Source organism: Dipodomys spectabilis, unplaced genomic scaffold (genome assembly GCF_019054845.1).
Source record: "Dipodomys spectabilis isolate Male_0828 unplaced genomic scaffold, ASM1905484v1 ptg000115l, whole genome shotgun sequence".
In the NCBI taxonomy this organism is placed as follows: Eukaryota; Metazoa; Chordata; class Mammalia; order Rodentia; family Heteromyidae; genus Dipodomys; species Dipodomys spectabilis.
Genome location: NW_024870792.1, coordinates 16,708,018 through 16,735,768, shown reverse-complemented (window position 1 = coordinate 16,735,768; position 27,751 = coordinate 16,708,018). Strand labels below are relative to the sequence as shown.

At 35.7% G+C, this 27,751-nt stretch overlaps 1 protein-coding gene across 2 annotated transcripts in view; it reads left to right on the top strand.

Moving 5' to 3' along the window:
• Positions 1 to 27,751, top strand: part of Agps (alkylglycerone phosphate synthase) — a 107,383-nt gene that overhangs the window by 30,995 nt on the left and 48,637 nt on the right. For both annotated transcript variants that reach the window (XM_042688231.1, XM_042688232.1), the window contains exons 3-11: positions 1,411 to 1,501; positions 4,886 to 5,006; positions 5,202 to 5,276; positions 9,462 to 9,533; positions 12,368 to 12,447; positions 14,997 to 15,077; positions 18,936 to 19,061; positions 21,881 to 21,989; positions 27,432 to 27,559. In XM_042688231.1, coding sequence (XP_042544165.1) covers positions 1,411 to 1,501; positions 4,886 to 5,006; positions 5,202 to 5,276; positions 9,462 to 9,533; positions 12,368 to 12,447; positions 14,997 to 15,077; positions 18,936 to 19,061; positions 21,881 to 21,989; positions 27,432 to 27,559 — 883 coding nt within the window. The remainder of the gene's footprint in view (positions 1 to 1,410; positions 1,502 to 4,885; positions 5,007 to 5,201; positions 5,277 to 9,461; positions 9,534 to 12,367; positions 12,448 to 14,996; positions 15,078 to 18,935; positions 19,062 to 21,880; positions 21,990 to 27,431; positions 27,560 to 27,751) is intronic.

Genomic DNA, 27,751 nt, shown 5'->3' with positions numbered 1-27,751 from the left:
TGTTTCACAAACTTGAGCTGGCAACAAAACAGCAAAACTAAGTGGACAAGAGGCTCAGTCACACGGTAATTAATGAAATTTAATAATTTTTGTTTTTCTTTCTTTTTTTTTGGTTGGTCGGGGGGCTTGAACTCTGGGCTTGGGCGCTGTCCCTGCACTCTTCAGCTCAAGACAAGCGCTCTACTACTTGAGCCATAGTGCCACTTCCGGTTTTCCAGTGGTTTATTGGAGATAAGAGTCTCATGGACTTTCCTGCCTGGGCTGGCTTTGAACCGCGATCCTCAGATCTCAGCCTCCTGAGTAGCTAGGATTACAGGCATGAGCTACCGGTGCCCTGCTAATTTTTGTTTTTCTATTGAGACTATTGTTACTCAGTGGGGCGGGGGCAACATTTTTTTTCCGTTATAATTAATATAGCTAATTTAAAATCATTCTGTGCTACTTTTATCTTGAGTTATCTTTGAGTCAGTCATTAATTGCCCCTTCTCTTTGATTATGGATCACACATTGTTCATGCCTTGTTATTTTGGAGTATCTTGGCTGTTGTGATACTTGATTCTGTTATTCCTCTAAGGAAGCTTTCTCTCTGAGTTTTGTTTCATTAAAATCAAGCCTGATTTTAACTCCAGGCCTGATTTCAAACTCCAAAATCTGTTCATCTGTCTCTGTTTCAGTGAACAATGTAATTGTTGTTTGGGCACCATTAACATATTACATGTGTAATTGAGAATCATTTAGACATTCTGCCAGTGTTAAAAGTCCTTATTTCATGTGTGTGCTTTCTAGCTGCTGTTTTCAATCCTCTCTCTCTTGGTTCTTCAAGCTAGAAGGATGGGTAGCTTGTCAGTATTTTTGTTACCTTTTGGGCACCAGCTGGAGCTCTCCCTCTAGTTAAAATCCTAACAAAAAACCAAAACAAAAGTAGAAACTTAAGTAATGTTTTCCTCCTTCTTCCAAATACAATATGCCTGGTTCCTCTACTTTTTGCCTGTTTTTGGTCTATATATATTGCCTTGCCTTTTTTTTGGCTGGTCCTGAGGCTTGAACTTGGCCTGGGCATTTTTGTTCCTGAGCTTCTTTTGCTCAAGGCTAGTATGCTACCACTTGAGACACAGTGCCACTTGCAGCTTTTTCTATGATTTAATTGGAGATAAGAGTTAACAGACTTTCCTGCGCAGGCTGACATTGAACCACAGTCCTCAGATCTCAGCCTCTTGAGTAGCTGGGATTACAGGTGTGAGCCAATGGCGACCAGCAGCTTGTTGTTTGTTTTTGTCCTGAGTTTGTAGTTATATATGGGAAATAGTTGGGTTGATAGTTTTTTGACCATTTCAAGAAGCAGAATATACTTTGCACTCATATTTTCAAGAAGATACCTTGCTCTAATAATTTATCTTCTTTGTACCTTAGGTACCCTCTTAGTGGCATGGTTTTACCATCTTTTAGAGAATGGGTCCAGACTAACCTTGGAATATATTGGGAACATAGAACTACCTCTAAAGTAAGCACATAATAATAACTTCACTGTGATTTTTTTAAAAATCTCAAATTAATTAGAGTTGTCTGTAATTTCTTACAGTTGCTTTAATACATAGTTTCACATTTTTATTATGGTGAAGTGTTGTAATTATATTGGCCATGTTAGGATTTCTAGGAGCATGTTTTATCTGAGCCTTGATAATTTCAATTTGAGAAGTAGAGGTAAAACCTGCTGTACCTCTTACAAGGTAATAGTGGAGAGAAATTATGAGAGCACTTTGTTACAAAAATGTAAGTGGCTGTTCTTTTAGATAATAGACTTATTTGTAAATAATTGACCACAATCTGGAGTAAATGTGAAATAATTTAACATAAAAATATAATGTTACATTTAATGTTAGAACTTCAAGAGTATAGAGAATTACATAAAGTAAAATTTGTATAAATGGTAGAGATTTTAATTTGTTTATGTGGCTTTGAATATCAGAAGTGAGATTAAAAAGCTGAACTGAACTGGGCATGGTATCTTATGCCTGTCACCTCAACATTGAAGAAGCAGAGGCAGGAGATCAGGATATTGAGGCCAGCCTAGAATACAGAAAAAAAAAATCAGTAAAAAAATCCCAAACTCTTTCAAGTATACAGAAATGAAACTTTAAAAATATCTGGCATTTCTTTACATATTAATATTACTTTTTGTTATTTTGCTATACTTTTCATATTATTCCACATTGTATTTTTCATATTGTTTCAGCTGAATATAAATCTAAAAGTTGGAGGCTGTGTCCTATACAATATTCACCATTGCCTACAGCATATTATTAAGTGTTGGTGTTCGGTTCAATACTGTTAGATTTATTTAGAAATTTAGATTTTTATTTAGTTTAGACAGCTAGATTTAGAAATCTAGTTGTTGTATTCTTGTAAATAAATTAGACCGAGCAACTAGTTTCTTACCCATTCTTTGAACTTTTCTTGTCTTTTTCATCTCTTAAATTTTTTCTTTCTCAACTATTTGTGATTTTTTTTACATTCTTACAGTTGCCGTCTTCAAAATTTTTGTTAGTTTTAAGTATATACCCACTTTTCTACATTTGATTGTCTTTCAGTTTTTGTAACTGAAAATAATAATACATTTTTTTAGAGTTCTTTTGGTTATTTCCCTTCTACTGTAGGATAAATTTCATGAGGTCAAACTTATTTTATGTTTAATTCACTGCTGTATCTCCATGCTTAGGATAGTACCTGATTTATAGGAGCCATCCAGTATTATATGATCTTAATTATCTTAATAAGAGAGTATAGACATAACATGTATGACTTTCTCTCTTTCTTTCTCTCTTTTTTTTTCTTTCTTCTTTCTGGCAATATTGGGATTGAACTCAGGGCCTCATGTTTGCTAGTGCTCTATCACTTGAACCATGTTTCCAGGTCATTTTTGTGGGATATGTCTGTGTTTGTTTATTAGGACTTGAACTCAGGGCCTAGGTTCTGTTCCAAGCTCTTTTGCTTAAAGCTAGTGCCATGTTACTTGAGCCACAGCTTCACTTCTAACTTTTTGAAGATTGATTGGTGATCAGAGTCTCACAGATTTTCCTATCCAGACTGGCTTCGAATTTTGATCCTCTCCTCTCAGCTTCTTGAATAGCAGGATTATAGCCCTGAGCCATCTGCTTCTGTGATCCAGGACTTTTTTGATTGGTTGTTTTCAAAGCAAAGCCTTCCATGCCCTGGCTAGCCTATGCTGCAATCTTCCTACTTATGCTTCCCCATGTTACTGTGAATGACAAATGACAGGCCTGTACCATTTTGCACAACCACTGTGCTTTTCTCAGAGCTAGGATAACAAGTCCCAGTCATCTGTCCATCCATTGAATGAGACAGGAAATCTCATGAACTTTTTTTTTTTTCCTATCCTGATATGGCCTTATATCTTGATCCCTTGATCTCTACCTTCTATATGGCTAGGATTACAGGCTTGAGCCATTGTGCCTGGTATCATAGAATTTTTTTTTTCACATATTCTTGTACATTCTTTTTCTGAAATACTGTATTACAGCTTTTCTTCTATATCAGATTTAATATGCTAGGCATACAATTTTTTTTAACAAAAATTGGCATGTTTGAGCTTCTCCCCTTAACAATAGTCCTACACATTTGGTAGTGATAATATCATTTAACGGATTGAGAAGCTAAGGCTCACAGAAGTTGAATGACATACCCAGTGTCACATAGTTTTGTTTTTTTTTTTTTTTTTTGTGAACATACTGTACAGAGGGATTACAATTACATGGGCAAGATAATGTGTCACATAGTTTTTATTTGTGGTTTTGTTTTTTTGGGGGGTGGAGTGGGGGTTGGTCTTTGGGGCTTGAACTCAGGGCGTGGGCTCTGTTCCTGAGCCTCTCTGTGCTCAAGGCTAGTGCTCTACCTCTTGAGCAACAGTACCACTTCCAGCTTTTTCTGAGTTGCTTATTGGAGATAAGAGGCTCATGGACTTTCCTGCTTGGGCTGGCTTTGAACTGTCATCCTTAGCCTCCTGAGTAGCTAGGATTACAGACATGAGCAACTGACAGGCTCAGTGTCACATAGTTTTAAATTTAAAGCTGAAAATTACCATTCAATATACTTGTAAATTAGTATCAAGTTTATGTATATATTTTTTTCTTTCTTTTTTTTTTCTTGATAGTACAGAGGTTTGAATGGACAGTTTACACTTGCTAGCCAGGGTCTCTAGGCAAGTCACCTGAACCACATTTTTGCTTTAGTTATTTTCAGGTAGGATCTTACATTTTTGCTCAAGCCTGGCCTAATTGTGATTCTCTTACCTATAGTCTTCTGTATAGTTGGGACCATAAGTGTACAGTATACCACAATGCCAACTTATTAAGTAAAATAAAGGTCTTGCTAATTTTTTTTTGGTGGGCTGGTATTATTCTCTGAATTTCTTCTGGGATTACAGGTATGAGTTATGGAGCGCTGCATGACTAAGTTTTAAAATAGTTCTGTAACATTGGTTTTATACTTACTCTAATACTTTTTGTTGATTGTTTTAATTTTTTTTATCATTCTGAAGTTGTCATTAAAGAAAATGTATTTAGTTCAGGAAAATGTATATAGTTCAAAAATAAGTAGCTTCTTTCCAGTTTCCTTGGTCTAAACTGAAGATTTGAGGCTTCCCTATTTTTGATTGTGGGGAATGCAAATACAAGTAAAGAGGAAACTGATTTAGGTTATAGAATGTGATTAGCCAGGCAATTTGCTACTTTCATAAACTTTGTTTCTGAATTTGTCTAACTTAGGATGCGGAAGGAGAAAAATGTACATTTCATAGTCATTCTTTTTAACTGAGGTATTCAAAATTTACTTTTTACAAATAAGCAAAAATAAAAAAAATATTTTCTAGGCATCTTTGAATCCTAGTGATGCACCTCCATCTATTGTAAATGAAGATTTTCTTTATGAACTTAAAGAAACCAATATTTCATATTCACAAGAGGCAGATGACCGAGTATTTAGAGCTCATGGTAAGCCATTTTATATCAATACTGTTTACTTTTTTTGTTTTGTTTTGGAAAAGATTGAGAAGGTTGCATGTTCTTTTTAAAATTATTTTTACATAGTTTACAAAGAAGTTGCTATTTAACAAAATAGTTTATCAATTTGAATTTTTACTCTCATTTACGATATTTCTGCACTTTTCTTTTTAAATCACCTAACAGGTCATTGTCTTCATGAAATATTTTTGCTCAGGGAAGGAATGCTTCAACGAATTCCTGATATAGTTGTATGGCCAAGTAAGTTATTTTACCTCTCTGCATCATTAATTTACTATTATTAAATCTTAAATAAATTTAGTATTGGAAATATTGCTTTTAAACATGAGTTGTAAAAAATATAAAAAAATATAAATGTCATGAAACTATTTCTTGATCTGATTGTCCTGAACTGTTTTAAGGGCTGCATCTATTGATGATGATTAACTCTTCATTGTACATGGAAGTAATTATATTTAGAAATCACTAACATGCCATTTTAATTTGGAAGTGAAATTATTATTAGTGAAATTATTATCTCTCAGTGGTATATTCTGATGTAGAAATTATTAATTGACAGAGCTGGCTACTATAAAAATAATAATAGCAACAATTTGAATTAAGTTACGGGGTAAAAACCATGGGTAAATGGTAAAACAAGTTATTCCACGATGTATTATTTTTTTTTTTTTTTTTTTTGTCACGGGGCTTGAACTCTGGGCTTGGGCGCTGTCCTGAGCCTTCAGCTCAAGGTGAGCGCTCTACCACTTGAGCCACAGCACCATTTCTGGTTTTCTAGCTGTTTATTGGAGATAAGAGTCTCACGAACTTTCCTGCCCAGGCTGGCTTTGAACCGCGATCCTCAGATCTCAGCCTCCTGAGTAGCTAGGATTACAGGCGTGAGCCACCAGTGCCCAGCTACGATATATTATTTGTATGTACATACACAGACATGGATGTTTTGAGAAATTATTTATGTTTGGCTTAGGATAGAAGATGCAGGAGCTTACCCCAATAAGGTTTAGGCACACATCTTTTTCATGGCTGTTCTTGTTTTAATCTGTTTCTGTTACCAGATAGTTTAAGTCAGGACAACTACATTGTTTTTTGCTGTCCAAGACTGCATCTTTTGAAAGTTCTATTGATTTTTTTTTTTTTTTTTTGTCGGTCGTGGGGCTTGAACTCTGGGCCTGGGCGCTGTCCCTCAGCTCTTCAGCTCAAGGCGAGCGCTCTACCACTTGAGCTACAGCGCCACTTCCGGTTTTCTGGTGGTTTATTGGAGATAAGAGTCTCACGGTCTCTCCTGCCCGGGCTGGCTTTGAACCGCGATCCTCAGATCTCAGCCTCCTGAGTAGCTAGGATTACAGGCGTGAGCCACCAGCGCCCGGCTCTATTGATTTTTTTAAAACTTGTTTTGCTCTTTGGATTTTAATTTTCAAAACATCGGCTCATTCATGGATAGTCAGGTCCTAGATAATATCTTTCTCCTTTGCAAGGACTATCTGAAGGGAAAATTATGTATTCATATGGTGTTAAGAGTGGAGGTGAGATATACAGCAGGAAATTCCTAGAGCATATAGAGCAGAGATTAGTTTCCTGATACTTAGGATATATAGTCTCTTGTCTATCTCTAGTTATGAAATAATTCCTTTGTTTCTGTTAGCATAGCAATTTATTTGTAAGAAAAAAAGAGCTATCTCAATAGAAAAAAAATTGTTTTGCGTACCAATTTTTAAGTAGCTTTAGGCTACTTCTCTACCAGGATTTGATACCATCTTACTAAAAAACAGAAGGCAAAGATCCATCAATTTTCAGTACCTTTGGAAACTTTAAATAGTATAAGTAGTAAATAGACCTCTTTCAACACATGAAAAAACTTTTACTTGTGCTCTTTATTGATTTACTTCATGTTTGAATGTTAAAATGTTGAGAGAATAAATACTATAAAGGGAGTTTGTGTTTTGCTTTAAGATATCTAAATGTTTAAGAACAGACTAAGGAAACAAGTTTATCAAATATTACACAAGTTTTTTTTTAAATTTAAAAAATAATTTCCATTTGGTTATTGTTATTTCCTCTCACCTTTACCCTTCTTTTTATTTTCCCCTTTCCATTCCAATTTAGTTTCTTAGCAGTACTTAACTGTGTTTTTGCAATGACTTTAACTATTTTTATTCCTACCATTCCCTCCCTCCCTCCCATCCTAATTTCCCTTTTTTCCTCTTACTTGAACTTACCCTATCTCCTTCTCTTCCCTCCCATCCCCTCCTTTCTCTCCTCTTCTTCCTCCCTTCCCTGGCTTCCTTCTTGGTGGTACTGGATTCTTGGCCTTGTAGTTGCTAAGCTGTTCATGAACTACACATCTTCAGCCCTACTTTTTGTGTTTTATTTTGTTTTTGAACGAGGGCTTTGAGGAATTTTTTGTTCTTTTCTATCAAAGTGGCTTGAACCTTGATGCTACTGCTCTCAGCCAGCAAGTAGCTAGAATATATAGACATGAGCCATCAATACTTGGCATCTTAATATTTTCTTGACCTTTTAAGCTTCCTGTACATATTTGAGAAGCAAATTCTAGTGAAAAAATTCCTTTGTCATTTTGTTTTACACTTTAAAAATATACATGAATGTTACATTTCTGGATGAATGCAATTTGTAAATTTTGCAGAATCTTAGGGTTATTTTAAGGACTTCTTTGAAATAGTTTCTCAACATATTATCAGTTCATTGAGGCCTTAATTCAACTTTAATGTAAATTTCCTGTTGATTTAATATGATGAGGATAAGCTTTGAGAAAATGTCATAATTTAGGGCCATGGGCTTTGAGTGATAAAACAGTTTGGAACGGATTCCCGAGGTATCTGATCTCAGTTTGTAATTTAAGAGCTGCAAAAGAAATCTATCATTATACTTGTCTTTAAATCTGTTCAGTCTGAATCAAAATTCTGCATCTTGCTTTATTAGAGTATCTGATGTTTAAAGTAAGAATTTATAATAACATATAACTTCTCTGATTTGGGGTTATTCTTAATCAGGATTTTTACCACTTGTGACCTTTATACCCTGTGAATATTTTTAGTTTGGACAGATAGTTATTCATGTACTTCACTTTCCTAGTAGTAATATAACTGACACTGGTAGAGAACCTTCCAGCTACATACAATAGAAATTCATGTGCTAGTCTATTTTATGTAAAAATTTTGTTTGTTAAAAAACAGAACAAGGACTGGACACTTGTGATTCACACCTATAATCCTAGCTACTCAAGAGGCTGAGATCTGAGGATCAAAGAGACTCCTATCTCCAGTTAAGCACCAAAACAGCTGAGAGTGGCAGGCACTCAGGAACAGCACCAAGGCCCTAAGTTCAAGCCCAAAGACCAGCACCAAAGAATTTCAGACAGAATATAGAATCATTGATGGGGTCTAGAAAAGGGATAGCTCAAGTAGTAGAGCACTTGTCTAGCATGTGCAAGTCCCTCGGTGTTAGCTCCAGTGTGGGGAAAGAAAAAGAGCAAACTTAAGGGGTGAAGTATGAAAGGAAACGTTCTGTTTACATAATCTAAGGATATTAATTTCAAGAGAAAATATAGTATCATTTTGATGGAGAAACCTAGCAAATACTACCAAATCAAACTATCAAAGAGGACATTAGAAATGAAATATGTCAATTGCCACATCATGTTGAGAAAAGCCTAGCACTTATTCCTGCAGCATCTTTGCAAAGATTTGTGAGGGAACATATACAACGTCAAACTGAGGGATATTCTATGAAGTAACTGACCAGGGTTCAAAAATACCATTGCCATCAAAGTCAAAGACTTAGGAAAGGTCTACCTTAAGACTAAGAAACCATGACAACTCAATTCAGTGTGTGATCTTGGATTAGACTGTGGGATAGAAAAGGAGACATTAGAGTGAGGTCTGTAGGTTTGCTCATTGTTTTATGTCAATGTTAATTGTTTGGTTTTGCTTTAGACTGGAATTATGTAATTACAGTGGTAATGTATGTTTGAAATTATTTAAAAATAAAAAGTTGGAAGGAATCTAACTTTTTTTTTGGGGGGGGGGGGTTGGTTGTGGGGCTTGAACTCTGGGCTTGGGCGCTGTCCCTGTACTCTTCAGCTCAAGGCGAGCACTCTACTGTTTGAGCCACAGCACCACTTCCGGTTTTCTAGTGGTTTATTGGAGATAAGAGTCTCATGGAGTTTCCTGCCCAGGCTGGCTTTGAACCGTGATTCTCAGATCTCAGCCTCCTGAGTAGCTAGGATTTACAGGCGTGAGCTACTGGCACCCGGCTGGAATCCAACTTTTAATATAGCTAGTTAATATGTTAATAAGTGAATAAACAAAGGAAAAGTTCAGATGTTAAAGAACTGTAAATCCTCATTTCCTAAGGTAACCAGAGTTAATATGCCTATCAATTTATTTTTCTTTTTTTTTTCAACAGTGTGTCATGATGATGTAGTTAAGATTGTGAATCTAGCATGCAAATATAACCTTTGTATCATACCAATTGGTGGTAAGTATTGTGCTTTCAAATTTTAATATGATGTAAATTATTGTATTTTAAATACTTGTATTTTAAACATTCTTGTATCTCTTGGAAACAAACATTCTTTTTTTTTTTATTTTTATTTTTTTTTGTCTGGTCGTGGGGCCTGAACTCTGGGCCTGGGCGCTGTCCCTCAGCTCTTCAGCTCAAGGCTAGCGCTCTACCACTTGAGCCATAGCGCCACTTCTGGCTTTTTTCTTTTTGCTTATGTGGTGCTGAAGAATCGAACCCAGGGCCTCAGGCATGCAAGGCAAGCGCTCTAACCACTGAGCCACCTTCCCAGCCTGAAACATTCTTATAGTTACGTTTATTTTCAAAAATTGGCTTATCATTTTCATTTCTGTAACAGTAGATCTTCCTAAACTGAGACTTAGTTTACTCTTAATTCATGGCTTATTACGAGATCATATTTGAAGCTGTGATGTGATGACTAAATAAGAAAATGTTCCTGTGTTACTAGTTATTTTCTGACCTAGCATTTTCTTGGTGTGTGTTTGTTTGTTTATTTTGGTGTGGATCCTGTGGCTTGAACTCTGGGCCTAGATACTGTCCTAAGCTTTTTTGCTAAAGGCTAGCACTCTACCACTTGAGCCACAGCTCCACTTCTGGCTTTTTTGGTACTAATTGAGAGATAAGAGCATCATAGACTTTTCTGCGGGATGGCTTCAAATTGTGATCCTCAGATCTCAGCTTCCTCAGTAGCTAGGATTATAGGCAGGAGCTGCCAGCATCTAGAAGCATTTAAATTTTCAAAGATAAAATATAAATATACCAAATGTAAATATTTGAGAGCAGAGTAATCATTATACGCAGTGCAACCTAAGATATCATCAATATAATGATGACTAAATCAGTATCTTCCAATATAGAAAACATTGTTTTGCATTGTTTCATTGTTATTGTTTGTTTTTGATGGTCTAGGGTTTGAACTTAAGGCCTAATAATTGCGAGGTAAGCTCTTCAGTACTTGAGCCATGTCTCCAACTCTTTTTGTTTTGTTTATTTTTCAGATAGAGTTTTGAGTTTTTGCTTTGGCCTTGGGCCACAATCCTCCTACTTATTTATACTCCTGTGTAGCTGAGATTATGAATATGGTCACCATTCTGGGCTTTGTTGTTGAGAAAGGGTCCTGGAACATTTTTTCTTAAACCTGCGTTCTTCCTGTCTTTGTCTCTGAAATAGCTACTTGAATTAGCATTGCACTCAGTGTTGTTTTGTATTTTTAAGTGAATTTGATCTCTTTTGATCTTTTATTTATGATATTTTTAACTATTTACACAAACCAAAGGAAATCACTTTCACTCAACAATTTGGCATTGATAGAATGAAAGGAAATGGATGTTCATTATTTCAGAAACTCTACTCCCACAGCTAGTACTATATATTGAATTCATTCAAAAAGGCACAATGATGCTACTTGCGATAAAATATTGTATTTTAGATGGTAAGACAAGCAAGTAATGGTTACTTATCACAGGCATTTTGTTTGTAGCTGATGTTCATTATCTTACCTTCTGAAATTAATACGATCCATACAGATCACTTCTATACTACTTATGATAGGTGACATCATAAGTAGTAAAATGCATGAAATTCCAATTAGTATTATTATATTTGCTGTAGGATGATATAGGTCTAGCTAAGACTGTAAAATATTCTTACTTATATTAAGAAAACATTTTGCTTTTGACAACAAAGAGAAAGCAGCAAGCCAGGCAACCAGTGGCTTATACATGTGATCTTAGCTACTCAGGTGGCTGAGGTCTGAGGATTGTGGTTTAAAGCCAGCCTGGGCAGAAAACCACCAGAAAACTGGAAGTAGCACTGTAGCTCAAATGGTAGGGTACTCACCTTGAGCTAAGGAGCTGAAGGGGCAGTGTCCAGGCCCAGAGTTCAAGTTCCACGACCAACCATTTAAAAAAGAGAGAGAGAGAGAGAAAGCAATAAAACAGTATATGGTTTAAATACTTCTAGGGGCTGAGCGTGGCTTAGTGGTATAGTGCTTGCCTTGCATGCATGAGGCCCTGGGTTCAATTCCTCAGCACCACATAAACAGAAAAAACCAGAAGTGGCACTGTGGCTCAAGTGGTAGAGCATGAGCCTTGAGCTGAAGAGCTGAGGGACAGCGCCCAGGCCCGGAGTTCAAGCCCCACAGCCAACAACAACACAAAAAGATAGATACTTCTATGTATTACACATTGTATTTTAAAATCACTTTTTCGCCAGAGAATTTGTAACTTTGTTCTTAAATATCACCTAATCTAGACATTTTCTTTTTTTTCTTTTTTTCTTTCTTTCTTTCTTTTTTTTCTTTTTTGTCGGTCATGGGGCCTGAACTCTGGGCCTGGGCACTGTCCCTCAGCTCTTCAGCTCAAGGCTAGTGCTCTACCACTTGAGCCACAGCACCACTTCCGGCTTTTTCTGCTTATGTGATGCTGAGGAATTGAACCCAGGACCTCATGCATGCAAGGCAAACACTCTACCACTGAGCCACCTTCCCAGCCCCAGCTTAGAACTTTTCTAATTATATTTTTGGAGTTCTACAAATTGTTAGGAGCTTCACTTTAAGTATGTCATGACCAGGGGATGGAGCCATATAATATTGCATCATTATGGCATTCAGCATGAAAGAAAGATAAGTTTACTTTTAGTGTGTTAGCATTTGCAAATCATATTTTGTAAAGTAGAAATAGACCTCATTTCTTAGGCAGCCTCACTGCGTAGTCTAAATTAGAGATTTGCCCTTAAAACATAGTTTAAGTAAAATATTTAAGTAAAATAGTTGTCTTTTATTTTGGCAGGAGGAACAAGTGTTTCATATGGCCTAATGTGTCCTGCAGATGAGACAAGAACAATAATTTCTTTGGATACTTCACAAATGGTATATGATAATTTAAGATGTATTTGAAGATAGTTTTTGAAGGGGGGGGGGAGGTCCGGTCGTGGGGCCTGAACTCTGGGCCTGGGCGCTGTCCCTCAGCTCTTCAGCTCAAGGCTAGCGCTCTACCACTTGAGCCACAGTGCCACTTCCTATCATTGCTAGGATCATGCGTCACTGTGCTCTGCTTTCCTCCTGAAGATGTAGTCTTCAGATTTTTATCTTCAGGATAGCCTAGAACTCTCTGATCCTTCTGATCCCAGCCACATGTGGTTTAGGATAACAGACACATACCACTGAGCCCTGCTGTGTGTAGAGAAGAGGTCTTATGACCTCTTCTGCCTGGGCCGTCCTCAAACCTCAGTCCTCCCATTCAGCCCCCAAGTAGTCAGGATTACAAGAATTGGTTTCTCTTTTATTATTACTTTATTTGTATTTCTTTATTATTTTTACCAGAACATACTTAGACATTAGATAGGTACAAGATCTGTATTTACCATGAATATATAATTGCCTCAGGACTAGTCTTTTGGCTGTTGGGAAAGATATTACTTATTACTAAGAAATTGAATACACCAAAATTCAAAAGACTTTCTTGAAATCCAGTGAAAAATTACTGAGGGAAGGACTTGATTGATTGATTGATTGATTTTGGTTCTAGTTCTAGTGCTTGAACTCAGGGGCTGGACACTGTCTCTGAGCTTTTATGTTCAAGGCTAGTGCTTTGACAATTGATCCACAGCTCCATTTATGACTCTTTGATGGTTATTAGAAGTAAGAGCCTCAGACTTTCCTGCTTTTGGCTGGCTTTGAACTGCCAATCTTCAGATATCAGCCTCCAGAGTACTTAGGATTACAAGCATGGACCACTGACGTTTGGCTAAGGAACGCCATTCTTCTTTTTATTTTTTTAATTTAGTTTTATTGTCAAGGTGTTGTACAGAGGGGTTATAGTTGCATATGTAAGGTAATGAGTACGTTTCTTGTTGAACTTGCTAAGCCCTCCCTCGTTTTTCTCCCTCTTCCCCCTCCCAATCCCGCCCAGGAATTTCATTCTTAATAATAGAAAATAATTCATGAACATTCATATATATAGGTAAAAATTGGATCAACTAAGAATTGCAAAAAGCACACCTTTGTTGGCTATCTTACATTTGGTAAGCTGAGTCAGAAAATACTCAGTTGTTTTAAGAATGAGGCAGGGATATGCTGTTTTCTACATGGGATTTCTGATTCTATTTCAGATTAAAGCAGAAATGCCATTTGTATTAAGATAACTTAGCAGGTGTATTTTTTCCATCCATTTTCTGATTTTTTTTCTTTTTGTTCAAGTATGTGGGTTTGAATTCAGAGTCTTGTGCTCTCACTTGCTTTTTTGTTCATTGCTGTCACTCAGCTACTTGCACTTGCTTTTTTGCTCATTGCTGTCACTCAGCTACTTGAGGCATGCTCCATTCTAGCTTCTTAGAGGTTGTCTTGAGAATTTGTCTGCCTGGGTTGGCTTTGAATTGCAGTCCTTAGGTCTCATTCTGAATAGCTAGGATAAGCCACTGGAGCCTGGCTTCATTTTTTTTTTGATTGGTTGTGGGTCTTGAACTCTGGGCTTGGGCGCTGTCCTTGTACTCTTCAGCTCTAAGCCAGCACTCTACCACTTGAGCCACAGTGCCACTTCTGGTTTTCTGAGTAGTTTATTGAAGATAAGAGTCTCACGTTTTTTTGTGCCCAGGCTGGCTTTGAACCTTGATCCTCAGATCCCAGCCTCCTGAGTAGCTAGGATTACAGGCGTGAGCCACTGGGCCCAGCTCTTCATTTTTTTTTTTTTTTAAACTTTTAAGTAAATATGATTGCTTTGTTAACAGTACTGCTGATAGTATTGGCAGGCTTCATATATGCTATGTTTTTCATGCACAGCATCTCATGTTCTTACAACAACCCTGTCAGTACGTATTACTATTGTCTTTGTTTTGCAAGTAAATAAGCACTTCAGCCTGGACAAGGTTTTTTATTTTATTTTATTTTTTATTGGTCTGGGACTTGAATTTAGGGTTTGGGTATTATCCTTGAGCTTTTCTTTTTCTTTCTTTCTTTTTTTTTTTTTTTTTTTTGCTTAAGTCTAGCACTGTACCATTTCAGCCACAGCTCCAATTACAGCTTTTTTGGTGCTTAGTTGGAGATAAGAGTTTCACAGACTGTGGCAGCTAGGCTGTCTTCAAACCGTGATGCTCAGATCTCAAATCTCCTGAGTAGTAGGATTAAGGCATGAACCACTAGTTCTAGGCATAGAGTTTTTGACTAAGCTAAAAGATTGAGTTCAATTCAAATTAATACATGCATAAAGACAGTCTTTTTTTTAACCAGCCAACTGCCTTGATTAATATGACATGTTATATATTAAGGTTTTAGTGGAACTCATTTCCCATGTAGCTGTCCATTGGAAAACCCTACTTGCTTAATAGTCTTTATCATTCATTGCTTTGGATTTAAAGAAATTAAATATTTCCTGAGGAAATATTAGTTCATAGAGATAAACTTTTCTCTTTCTTTTGTAACAGAATCGAATTCTGTGGGTAGATGAGAACAATCTGACAGCTCATGTAGAGGCTGGCATAACAGGACAAGAATTAGAAAGACAGGTATGACATCTCTGTATTAAGGTTTAAAAAACTGCTCTATGTTCTGTCTGAATAAAGTACTTTTCACAGTATATTGCATTGTTTGGATTCTTTTTTTCTCTTTTCTTTTTAATCCTTCCTTCCCCCTCTCCTTCCCTTCTCCCTTGCTCTCCTACCTTTCCTCCCTCTGTCTTACTGGGAGTTGAACTCAGGACTTCACACTTGCTAGGCAAGTATCTGCTGTTTGAGCTGTATGTACTCTTAGTCATTTTGCTTTTAGTTTGTTCTTCAGATACATACCATAATAGCTAAAATCTCACGGACTTTTCTGCCTGAACTGGTTTGAACTACAGTCTTCTGATCTTAGCTTCCTGAGTAGCTAAGATTACAAGTGTGAGCCACTGGTGCCTGGCTTGCACTGATTTTTAATATGTATAAGGAAAGTCATTAACATGTCCGTTCTGAATTTGGGGATATTTTTCAGGTTTATTACACTTTTGGCTACTTTACTAGTTAATAGTCTGGATGTGTTTCTGTTTTTTGTTTTTTTTCCCATCCAGCTTCCTGTTATATTTTTTGTTTCTAATGGATATTAGCTTTTACTGTAAACTGTAGCTCCTAGGTGTGTAACTTTGAGCAAATCACTAACCTTTATGCCTCAGTTTCTTTTATAAAGTGGGAATAATTCTACTTTATGAAGTTTTTGTTAGGATAAAATAAGTTAATAATGTAAAATACTTAGAAATTTTAATTCAACTAATTTTAATTGAGCATTATTTGCCTCATCTAGTCATACATGACCTTAAGTATTCTTTTTATGTACTATAGACCCCCAAATTTGTATCATTGATATGGACACTTTTTCTGAACATACATCCTGTTTCCTAGTTGGTCTCTCTACTTAAATGTCTAATAGACATTTCAAATTCACCATTTTAAAGCCTGAATATTTAGGGGTAAAATTTGTAATATTTTCCAAAATTTGTTTATTCTGTAATTGCTTAATTCTCACTTGATAGAGTTTATTTCTTAGGGATCTTAGATCAAAATCTGAGTCATGTGTTTTTGTTTTATAGTATGCTACTTCATAATAATTTAAGTGAGGTATAACTATCATATAGTAAATGTTTCTTGATAAATGTGTAATTTGGTAACCTTTGACATGAGTACAGCCATGAAAGCATCAGCACCATCAGGATAATGAATATATCCATGAATTCCAAATGTTTCCTCTTGCTTTTCTCAGCCCTACTCAAAGTCCTTACCTAATCCATGACAATCATGGTTTTTTGTTTTTTCAGTGTAGATGGATTTTTTTTTAATTTTTATTTTTTTTATTGTGAAAATACTGTACAGAGGGGTTACAATTACATGGGCAAGATAGTGAGTACATTTCTTATCAAGCATTGTAGCCTCCTCCTTTGTTTACCCTTCCTATCCCTTCCCATCCTCCCTCCCCCGCACCCAACCCTCCCCCCCCCCCACTCAATCCTCCCCCCCCCCCCCCCCCAAGTTGTAAAGTTCGTTTTCGACATGACAACTTGTACTTCTCATTGTTGCAACAGGTCCACCTGTATCCTTATTTAAACGACTTGTTTTTCCCCATCTCCTCCACAAATTATACCGACATCAAATACAATGAAAGCAGGGGTTATACTGGGGGGAAGTATAGATAGATTTTAATTCCTACAGTTTTATTGTAGTATAATCATATAGTTCGCTTTTACAGGTGCAGTGTCTCTGGTCATAATTATTTTGAGATTCATTTTTACTATTTCATGTATTATTTTTATTATTTAGTGGTATTCTATCATATAGTTAGTATTCTATCATCTAGTTTATCCTTTTGCTTGTTGATCCTTACTTTGATTATTTTCTTTCTTTTCTTTCTTTTGGGTCTGGTTGTGGGGCCTGAACTCTGGGCCTGGGCACTGTCCCTCAGCTCTTCAGCTCAAGGTTAGCGCTCTACCACTTGAGCCACAGCACCACTTCCGGCTTTTTTTTCCTTTTTTGCTTATGTGGTGCTGAGGAATCTAACCCAGGGCCTCAGGCATGCAAGGCAAGTGCTCTGCCACTGAGCCATCTTCCCAGTCCCTGATTATTTTCATTTTAAGGCTATTTACAAGTAAAGCTTGCAGCCAACAGTCATGTAGAAATCTATTGTATATTGTCATGCTCTTAGATAAATATCTAGAAATGGAGTATGTAGCCAAAACAGTTAAAAAAAAAAAGAAACTTTTTCTAAAAATGATTATTTTCTTTTGTATTCCTACCAGTATTATTTGAGAGTTTCAGTTTCTGTTTTTTCTTGCTAGTACTTTGATTTTTAAACCAAAAAAAGCTCAAAGTGGAGATGTGGGTCAAGTGGTTTAGAGTGCCAGCCTTGAGCAAAAAAGCTAAAGGACAATATGCAGGCCCTAAATTCATGTCCCAATATTGTGTACACACACGCCAGACACACACCAAACACACACACACACACACACACACACACACACATGCACAAAATAGAATGTTTGAGGATAGAGTTCAGGAAGAAATGTGACAGTCTAGATTTTGTTTTGTTTTTCTTTCTTTTTTTGCCTGAATTCTGGGCCTGGGCACTGTCTCTCAGCTCTTCAGCTCAAGGCTAGCGCTATACCACTTGAGCCACAGTGTCACATCTGGCCTTTTCTGCTAATATGCTGAGAAATGGAACCCAGGGCCTCATGCATGCAAGGCAGGCACTCTACCACTGAGCCACCTTCCCAGGCCCTGTGACAGTCTGATAATGTTCATTTTAACCTAGCTTATTTGTGAATGGTTATAATCATCTTAAACATAAATAAGATGAATGTTTAGTGAAAAACTTAAATAACAATGTTTTTCAAATCTTGCTTTCCTAGAAACAAAATTAGAAAAGGTGAATAATTTCCATTGCTAGTGTCCAAACACTAACAAATGATATTTGTCTAAATAGACTAAAATTTTGGATTACAATTTCCCTATCATACTTAAATACATAGGTACAAGCAGAGCTGACATATTATACATCTCTGCATGGTTTACTTCAAAAACAGAAGCAGTTGCTTCACCGAATGACTGTCAAAATGGTCAACACAGATTGATGGGCTTGAGTGCAGTAGACAGTGGGTATGCAGATGGTGGTGTCATACCATTTGACAGGAGGTAGTTGAGTCTTTAAAGTGATTTCAGTAGAATGGCTTTGGTGGTGTTTCAGTAAAGGGCATCCATTCAACCTCAGGTGTTGTGCAGATGGCGCAGCCAAACTAATATAGAAAAATGAGGAACAAGTGACTGTTTAATGTACAGGAATCCACGATCCACATCCCAAGTAAATGACAGTGTTACATGCAGGAAACTTAGCCAGATGGCTGTACATTAAAACACATGACTCCTTGAGAGAATTAAGTACAGGCAATTTGCTCAGATTTTCTGTAGACCTACTGCATATTATATTAGGGTAGGGAGTAAAGAGATTAAGTGCTTTATTTATTGAAACTGTTTGGGTGAACTTGGCAGTTCTTTAAGCATAATCTGATCTTCATACATATTGAAATTGCCTCTGTGTAAAAAAAATGTAGGAGGGACAACTGGCATTAAAGTAAAATAATGTAAGGAGTAAATAATTGGAAAATACAAGTGTCTTTTGGTCTACCTTTAGTTTTATAGTTATCCAGTAGGCAAAATTATTAAAAATTAGTAGTAGTATGATAAAAATTTTATTTTTCTAAACAAGATTATTGAATCTAAACAACAATGACATGGAAATTTCAATATAGGAGCGGTTAATGTATTGAATGCTGTGTGAATGGTAGTAAATGGTTGTAAATTGGTTGTAAAATTTCAGTAGTAAAATGTTACATTTTTACTTTTCAGCTTAAAGAAAGTGGTTATTGTACAGGTCATGAACCGGACTCCCTGGAATTCAGCACTATGGGAGGATGGATATCTACCCGGGCATCAGGCATGAAGAAGAATATCTATGGCAATATTGAGGACCTGGTAATTTTTTATAGTTATCGTATAATAATTGGTTAGTGAGTAAAGTCTTTTATAAAATGATTAAAAGCCTTTAAAAATTAAAAGTTGGATTCAAAAGTATACCCTTTTTGATTATAGTAATATTAAACATGTATAATAGAAACAATCGAAAGACACAGCTCTGCTCATTTTTAAAGGATCTTCCCCTTTCCAAGTGACTAATATTTAAGCAATTAAATAACACAGCTGTGGCCATTATTTTAGAATGCCCCTTTTCAAGTGACTAATATTTAAGCTTGTAAATTTTTTACAAATATTTATTTAAATATTCTTCATTTATTTAGTTCATTTATTTAGATGATCTCATTATTGCTATATGTTACATTAGGAGATTTTTACATTCATTTTTTTCTGGAAAAAATTTTAAACTATGGAATATGGCCCAATTGAAATTATTCTATTATGTAGTAATAAGACTTGTAATACTTAAATGTGAATAAATTTTACTTTGCCTTGTGCCAGTTTGCTAATGTGATAGTAATGTAACTGTGAGCACACTAGTTATATTTTTTGTTCCATCTATAACGTTTCCAGTGATTAACAGTGTTATATAGATTGTTTTGCCTTTCAAAACCTGTTTCTTTTTTTTTTTTGTAAAATAGAATGATAGTGTAGAATTCTGAGCATAGAATTCTAAGAATTAAAAGAATATAAAATGAAAATTTAAGTCTTTGGTGTTCCTTGGGTTCAGGACCACCTTTAGTATTTGGTAACTTCACTCATTCATCCATCCATTTGTTTGTTTTTTGAGTCAGCATCTTACTATGTAGCTCATGCTGGCCTCAGACTGAAAATTCTTTCTTAGCTTCTTGAATGCTGGGATTGCAAATGTGTCATAATGCTTGGCACATTTTAGAGAACTTTATGTTCAGTTTGGTTTTCAATTCTAATGTTGCAGCATTTTTATTACTAATAGTAATAACAAATACTTCTTTAATGAAATATACTTTTATCATTAACACCAGTTATTTAAGATATCAATATTCTGCAGACTTTAAAAAAATGTTTACCTAATCTTATTTATTTTATTGAGGAATTTTAAAAATTATATTCTTTTTGCATTAAAATAAACTCTATTATTGAATAAGAGTTACTATATACTTGCACACATTTTTCATGCACTTTGATCATATTCATATCCTCCGTTCTTTTGTCATCTTATTAGTCTTTCATATTTTATTATATATTTTTTGGAATAGTAGGTTTTGGACTCAGGTTTGTGATTGTTATTCAGGCATTCTACCACTTGAACCATGCCTCCAGCCTCTTGTGCTAAGGTTATTTTTGAAGTAGGGTCTCATTTTTCCACAGTGCTAGCTGGGACTGTGGTTCTCCTCTTTATGTTTCCCACATAGCTGGGATGACAGATAAGTAACCCCAGGTACAGCTTTTTCTGTAGACATGAAGTCTTGCATACTTTTTTTGTCTGGGCTGTCTTGGAACCTGAACCTGATCCTTCTGATCTGTATAGCTAGGATGTTAGCATGTATCACTGTACTGAGCTATTGGTTCACATGGGGTTTCATGAGCATTTTGCCTTATGTTGGCCTCAAACTGTGTTCTTCTCAATCTCTGCCACCTGATTGGCTAAGGTTACAAGAGTGGATCCTGGCTTCTGATTCTGGCTTGTTTTTGAGATAATTTTACTAGCGGTTTTTTTAGCCCTGGCAGGCCTCAAACTTAATTCTTCTATATCCATTTCCCAAGTGGTTGGGTCATAGGTATGCACCACTATGCCTAGCCTTACCTTTTTAAAATTGCTAGTGAATGTAAATTTTTAATATGTCCTCTTTGGCAATTTTATTTTCTGCTTTTTAGGGAATTGTTTATTGATGCTCTTTGCTTATTTCCTTTAGTAATAAACATTTATCTGTTAGAATCTATTCTAAAAATGTGTTGGATATTTAGCCAGCTTTTTCTTTTTTCTTTTTTTTTTTTGTCGGCCGTGGGGCTTGAACTCTGGGCCTGGGCGCTGTCCCTCAGCTCTTCAGCTCAAGGCGAGCGCTCTACCACTTGAGCTACAGCGCCACTTCCAGTTTTCTGGTAGTTTATTGGAGATAGGAGTCTCACGGTCTCTCCTGCCCGGGCTGGCTTTGAACCGTGATCCTCAGATCTCAGCCTCCTGAGTAGCTAGGATTACAGGCGTGAGCCACCAGTGCCCAGCAGCCAGCTTTTTCTTCCTCAGATACTGGAAACTATTTTTTGGAATGACTTTTCTCAGTATACCTGCTTTCTCTTTCTCTTTCTCTTGTATGCAGTGTGCCTCAGGCTTCTCTAGTTACTTTTGTATGTGCGTATAGGAAGGGAGGGGGAGAGGGAAGGGTAATAAGGGGGGCGTCGGATTGTGTGTGCATGCTAGTACTGGGGCTTGAACTCAAGGCCCAAGTACTGTTCATTAGGTTTTTCCTCATGGCTAATATTCTACCAGTTAAGCCACACCTTCACAGCTTATCGTTTATTTTGAAAATAGTGTTTTATGTATTTATGTATTTATTTATTTATTTTTATTTATTTATTTTGGGTCCGGTCGTGGGGCCTGAACTCCAGAGTTCAGGGACGCTGTCCCTCAGCTCTTTTAGCTCAAGGCTAGCGCTCTACCACTTGAGCCACAATGCCACTTCCGGTGATGCTGGGGAATCGCAAGCACTCTACCACTGAGCCACCTCCCCAGCCCGAAAATAGTGTTTTATATTAAAATACTTTAATATGTTTGTAAGCACACAGGCAAATTTATTTACAGATATTTAGAATTTGTATCATGTATGTATTGCGTTAAACAGGTGATTCATATGAAAGTGGTCACACCTAGAGGTATAATAGAAAAAAGCTCTCAAGGACCTCGTATGTCAACAGGCCCTGATATCCATCACTTCATCATGGGATCTGAAGGTAAATAACTATAAGTGAAAATTTATTATGAAAAATAGAGGTTAGTGACTTAGTTATATGAGAATCTGTGATGTTATGATATCAGATATTTGAAGGTAATGTTTTATGCATTTAAGGAATAAAGAGCCTTGAAATTTTTAAAAAAGTTTTAATTAGTACTTCATTTATTGTGAGAACATTTTATTAAAGTTTATCTTAGGTTTTGCTTTTTATATTTCTAGAGACAGTGTAATCTTTTTGGTTTTATATCATATTGAAATTTTAAATGAATTTTAAGAAAAGTTATTAGGGTTTAAAATGATTTAAACTTCTCTTCATTTAATATTTTACATTGCAGGTGGTATCCTTGCTTGTTTACTTAATATTCAGTAGATGAGAATGTCATTCTTCATTTCATCCAAAGCATAGAATTCCTGTACAGATCAGAAGAACATTGACCTTATTTCTTCTGTTTTGCGGAATGTTTTCTAGGCACAGTGTTGTATTATATGCATAGCATAAACATGGGCTTTTTTTTCAGATTTTAGTTTAGGTTGAAAACCTCCCTTAAATTCAGAGTAATAAAATAGATATAAATAAGAAACTTTTCTAAGTCAGCAAAGTCTGAGCTGACATAAGATAGATTTTGGAAGTATTTAGCTTTATTCAGGAATAATGGAATACTTTTAGCAAAGTAAGATATTGTAGAATAAATTCTCATCTTTGATGGTAACATCAAAGAGGGAAAAAGTAAATTATATCTCTTGATAAGGTAGAGGCTATATCACTGAGCCTGTGCTAGGCTGATGACCAGTAAGTCATATAACAGTTTTTTTTTGTAGGATAATGAATTACAGATCTTTGTCAAGATATCTCACCAGTTTACTGTTTAATCCTGTTCTGATCAGCATATTATATGAGAAAACAGTATTGCTTTTTTAATAAGGAAAAGTAAAACTATTGAATTCTTTAAAAACATGTAATTCTTGATTATTTTTCTGGACTGTGTGTTAATATGTCTAAGATAAATTAACCTAACCTTTTACTATCAGATGTCAAATTGAATAATAGATATCACAACTCTTAATTTTATTTTATTTTATTTTTTTATTTTTTTTGGGTCCGGTCATGGGGCCTGAACTCTGGGCCTGGGCGCTGTCCCTCAGCTCTTCAGCTCAAGGCTAGTGCTCTACCACTTGAGCCACAGCACCACTTCCGGCTTTTTGCTTATATGGTGCTGAGGAATTGAACCAGGGCCTCATGCATGCAAGGCAAGCACTCTACCACTGGGCCACCTTCCCAGCCCCACAACTCTTAATTTTAAATTAATGATTGAAGTATATATATAATTGGAGTTAACTTTAAAAATACATTATCTTGCTGGGCGCTGGTGGCTAATGCCTGTAATCCTAGCTACTCAGGAGACTGAGATCTGAGAATCAAGGTTCAAAGCCAGCCTGTGCAGGAAAGTCTGTGAGACTCTTATCTCCAGTTAACCACCAGAAAACCAGAAGTGGCTCTATGGCTCAAGTGATAGAGTATTATAAGCCTTGAGCTGAAGAGCTGGGGGACAGTGCCCAGGCCCAGAATTCAAGCCCCACGATAAAAGGACGGAGGTGGGGGGTGGGGTGGGGACTTCTTTTCAATTAACTTCATCAGACAACTAGTATTTTAAAATTCTGTATGCTAGATACTGTCCACATAGACTTAAGGACACAAACTACTATACTGCAGACGATATAATCTATGATTGAAGTAAATGCTAGAGAAATGCAGACAATTAAGGTCCATGGGTGCTATAGGGAAGCCTAGAAATAACTAATGTGGTCCTAAAAGATTCATGAGTAGGAAGTAATTCCAGATCAAGTTGCCTTCTAGAAAGAAGATGCAGGTAGACACACGTAGAAGCGAGAAGGAACTCTATCATGCTATTGCCAGATTTTAATTATAACTGGAGCAAAAGGATCGTTGTAGGATAGAATATACAGCAGGTCTATTTGTGTGTATTGGCTATTCCTCTTGCATATTCAAGATAGTTTTAGTTTCTTCCTATTCTCAAACTTCTCCCTATAGGAGGGCTTTTGAACTTTCCAAGTGTGATTAGAGTATTTGGGGATTTTTTGTTCCAAGTTTGCTTTTTAGATGCAATTTTATCTGTATTATTGTAAGTCTTCAGTTAGCTTATACCTTCTACCCTTTGTTGTGTAAGTTTTTAAGCTTATATTACTTTGTTTTCAGTGTTACAATCCTACGGCAGCTGGGAGGCTTTAGGAGAGCTGTTGGATTTCTCTTTCTTTCATTTCTATGTAGAGATTTGATAGTTGCAGTATTTTTGTGTCACAGTAATAAGTTGTAGATCCCATATAGGAAGTAGAAGGAGAGGACAGATTCAGAAACTAATGATACTGATTTTTTTCTAATTATGTTACCAGTTAGTGCATTTTCAAATTATGATTTTGCTTTAAGCAGCTACTTGGATTTTATAGCAACTAAGAGTTGAAGCCTTTAGTTTTCCTCCAGAGCAAAAAAAAAATTTTTGACAAATTCTGAAATAAAATGGAAATTTATTAGAATATTTTAAAAACCTCAAAACATGTATAAACCTCTATTATGTTACATTGCCATGAATTTATTTGTAAACAGTTACATGGAGTATCGACTATTGGCATGATGTGCGTATATTCAAGTAATAAGTAGCTAGGGTTTTTTCCTATTTTTGTTCTTGAGACAGGGACTCTAGCCCCACATTAGTCATAAACATGAATGGACATGCCTCCTAGCTCAGCTTCCAGTTAGGATTAGAGATGTGTATCATCATACCTGAATTGAACCCAGGAATTCACACATGGTAGCCAAGTGTTCTGCCACTGGAGCTATGTTCCATCTCCACTTTATTCTTTTTTGTGATTGGATAATATTACATTGCATGGATATGCTACATCTTGTTCATCGTTTGTCAGTTGGTGAACATTTGTATTATTTCTACTTTTTGGTTGCTATCAATTATGTTATAGTGATCATTCATGTATAGATTGTTGTGTGGACATAATATTTCCATTTTTCTTGGCTCTATATCTAGAGTGAAATTACTGACACTATCCAGTTAGCTCATAACTCTATATTTTATAGTTTGAAGCACAGCTATTTTCCTGCCTGCTTCTGAAACAGTTGAAATATTGACAGCAATATTATAATTAAAGCAGTTTCATATAACAATAAAAATTCAAGACTAAAGAAAGAAACGATATGAAAAACAGGCAGTGAGTCCAGAACTATATGCCAGTAGCAAAATAGAAAAAAGTACTCACCAACACAGAAGATAACTTAATCTTGAAGAAAGGTATTATATACATCAGGATTTTTTCCCCCTAAAACTAGGAAAACACTTGTTTAAAGTGACTTAGATTTACAAAAGGTTGTAAACAAGTTCTTACCAAACCACAAAAAAAGGAAAGGTCTTTGTTATTGTGCCACAGCATCCTTGCTTATAAGGGTACAAACGTCTTGGCTTGTGCTTGAACCCATTTCTTGTAATTTATTTGTTTTGGCAGTAAAGTATGTAGGCTCCTATTTTAGCTGAATCTTGGATATTTTGTTCATTTAGAAGTATAAGTGGACAAGGAAAATAGGTAAAAGTTAGATTTCTTTTCCTGTCAAGAAATCAGATAATGACAAGCCAGAGCAAGGGTGATTAGGGTCCCAGCATTAGTGTTCCCTTGATCCAGAAATGAGTTCCACATTTGGCTGCAAGTTATCTGAAACTTAAACTTGGGAAAAGATAGCTTAAACTTAATCTTGAAAAAAAGTATTAGAAGCATTAGGAAATTTCCCCTAAAACTAAGAAAGTTTTTAGTCACATACCCAAGAAGAAGAAAGAAATGCCACATAAAAACTTGTGTACAAAAACCAGTAGAAGTAGTACATCTGTAATTCTTGCTACTCTGAAGATGAAAATGGGAGGATTATGGTCCAAGGCTGACAAAGTAAAAAAAAATAAAAGAAGGTTGGAAGTGAGGCTCAAATGGTAGAATGTTTGCGTAGCAAGAATAAGGTTCTGAGTTCTTTCCTGTGTTCAAACCCCAGTGCTTCCCAAAGCAAAAAAAAAAAAAAAACCCTCGCATAATATATTTATAGTGTAATATACTCATAGTATTTTCAGTAGCCAAAAAGTGGAGTTCCAAATTTTTTATCAACTAATGAACAGATAAAGTGAGTATTACTATATAATGGAATAATAGTAATTACCACTGTTTTAAAAACAGTGAATAAATGAGATAACACATGCAGACCTTAAAAACATTTAAATGAAAGAGGCCAGTCCCAAGGCCATATTTTGTGAAATTTCTTTTATGTAAAATGTCTTGTGTGAATATGTATCTAGACAGGACGTAGATTAGGATTGACTGATGTAGGTGTGGAAATTCATTGTGACTTTAATTGGTATAGATTTCTTTTGGAAAGTTTGAAAATAGCCTAAAACTTATCGTGGTTGTGCGTATATGTGAATGTACTATAAAAACCATTCAATTTTGTACTTTAGGTAAGTTTTATTGCTAGATTATATCTCAGTAAAGAAAGATGTTAACCTAATATTTAAAATTTGTAATAATGCTTTTTTGTGGCTAATATTGGTTATATCTTTATACATGTCTACATTGTGTATTCCAATCATTTTACCCCCTCCATTACACTCCCTTCCTCTTCTCTCTAAGAAATAGTGTCCCCAACAGATTTCCTTGTTTTATAGTCTTCGTTGGAAATAATCTTTTGACAGTGCTCAGTCTTCATTATCCTCCTCTCAGCCATCTTCCCCTCTAACTAGTCCACTAAGTGCTTGTTTCTCTTTCCTTCCATTCTCCTATTTTTTTTTTTTTGCATTTTAATTTGTTATTGTAAAGGTAATATCCAGAGGAGTTACAGTTACATAAGTCAGACAAAAAGTACATTTAACTTTGAATAGTATGACCCCTTCCCTTGCTCTCCTGAATTTTTCTCTCCTGTTCCCACCCACAATTTGTATAGTTCGTTTTCAACATAGTGTTGAGCGAGTCCATTCTCCTATTGGCCATTAGTTTTTGGTGAGTCTCTCTGTGTTGCTCTCATATATACTTATGATGTATTACAGTTATTCATCGTCTTCATTTTTCCCTTTTCCCTCTCCTTCTGAGCAATCTCTTAGTTTGATTCATGTTCTGTTTAACTAATTATGTACATGTATATTTATACTTATATACATGTTTATAAAAACATTTTTAAGGCCTAGCATCCACATATAAATGATAAAAAATTTAAATTTTATATGGTAACTGTTTTAGGTTAAAATATTAATTGAACCAAGTTGCAATCATACAGTTATAGGAGGGCCATTTTATATAATCTCAGTGAGAAGATCACACATACACACATAAATATGATTTAGAAAATCCTCATGATGTATTGGATTATTTCTCCCTTCTTTTTCAGGAACTCTTGGTGTAATAACAGAAGCTACAGTAAAAATCAGACCAGTCCCTGAATACCAAAAGTATGGCTCGGTAGCGTTCCCTAATTTTGAACAAGGAGTAGCTTGTTTAAGAGAAATTGCAAAACAGGTAAAAAAGTTAATATATGTATATACTTAATTTTTATATTTCTATATAATTATGTTACAGTAATCTTTATGTTTAGCTGTGTTATATTTGTGTTTTTTACTCAGTTGTATATGAAAAGGTAAAGCCCTTAAAGTATAGTTACTTCTTTCAGTAATTATATTGTATCAATTTTTTTTCTTAGTTTAAAGAAGG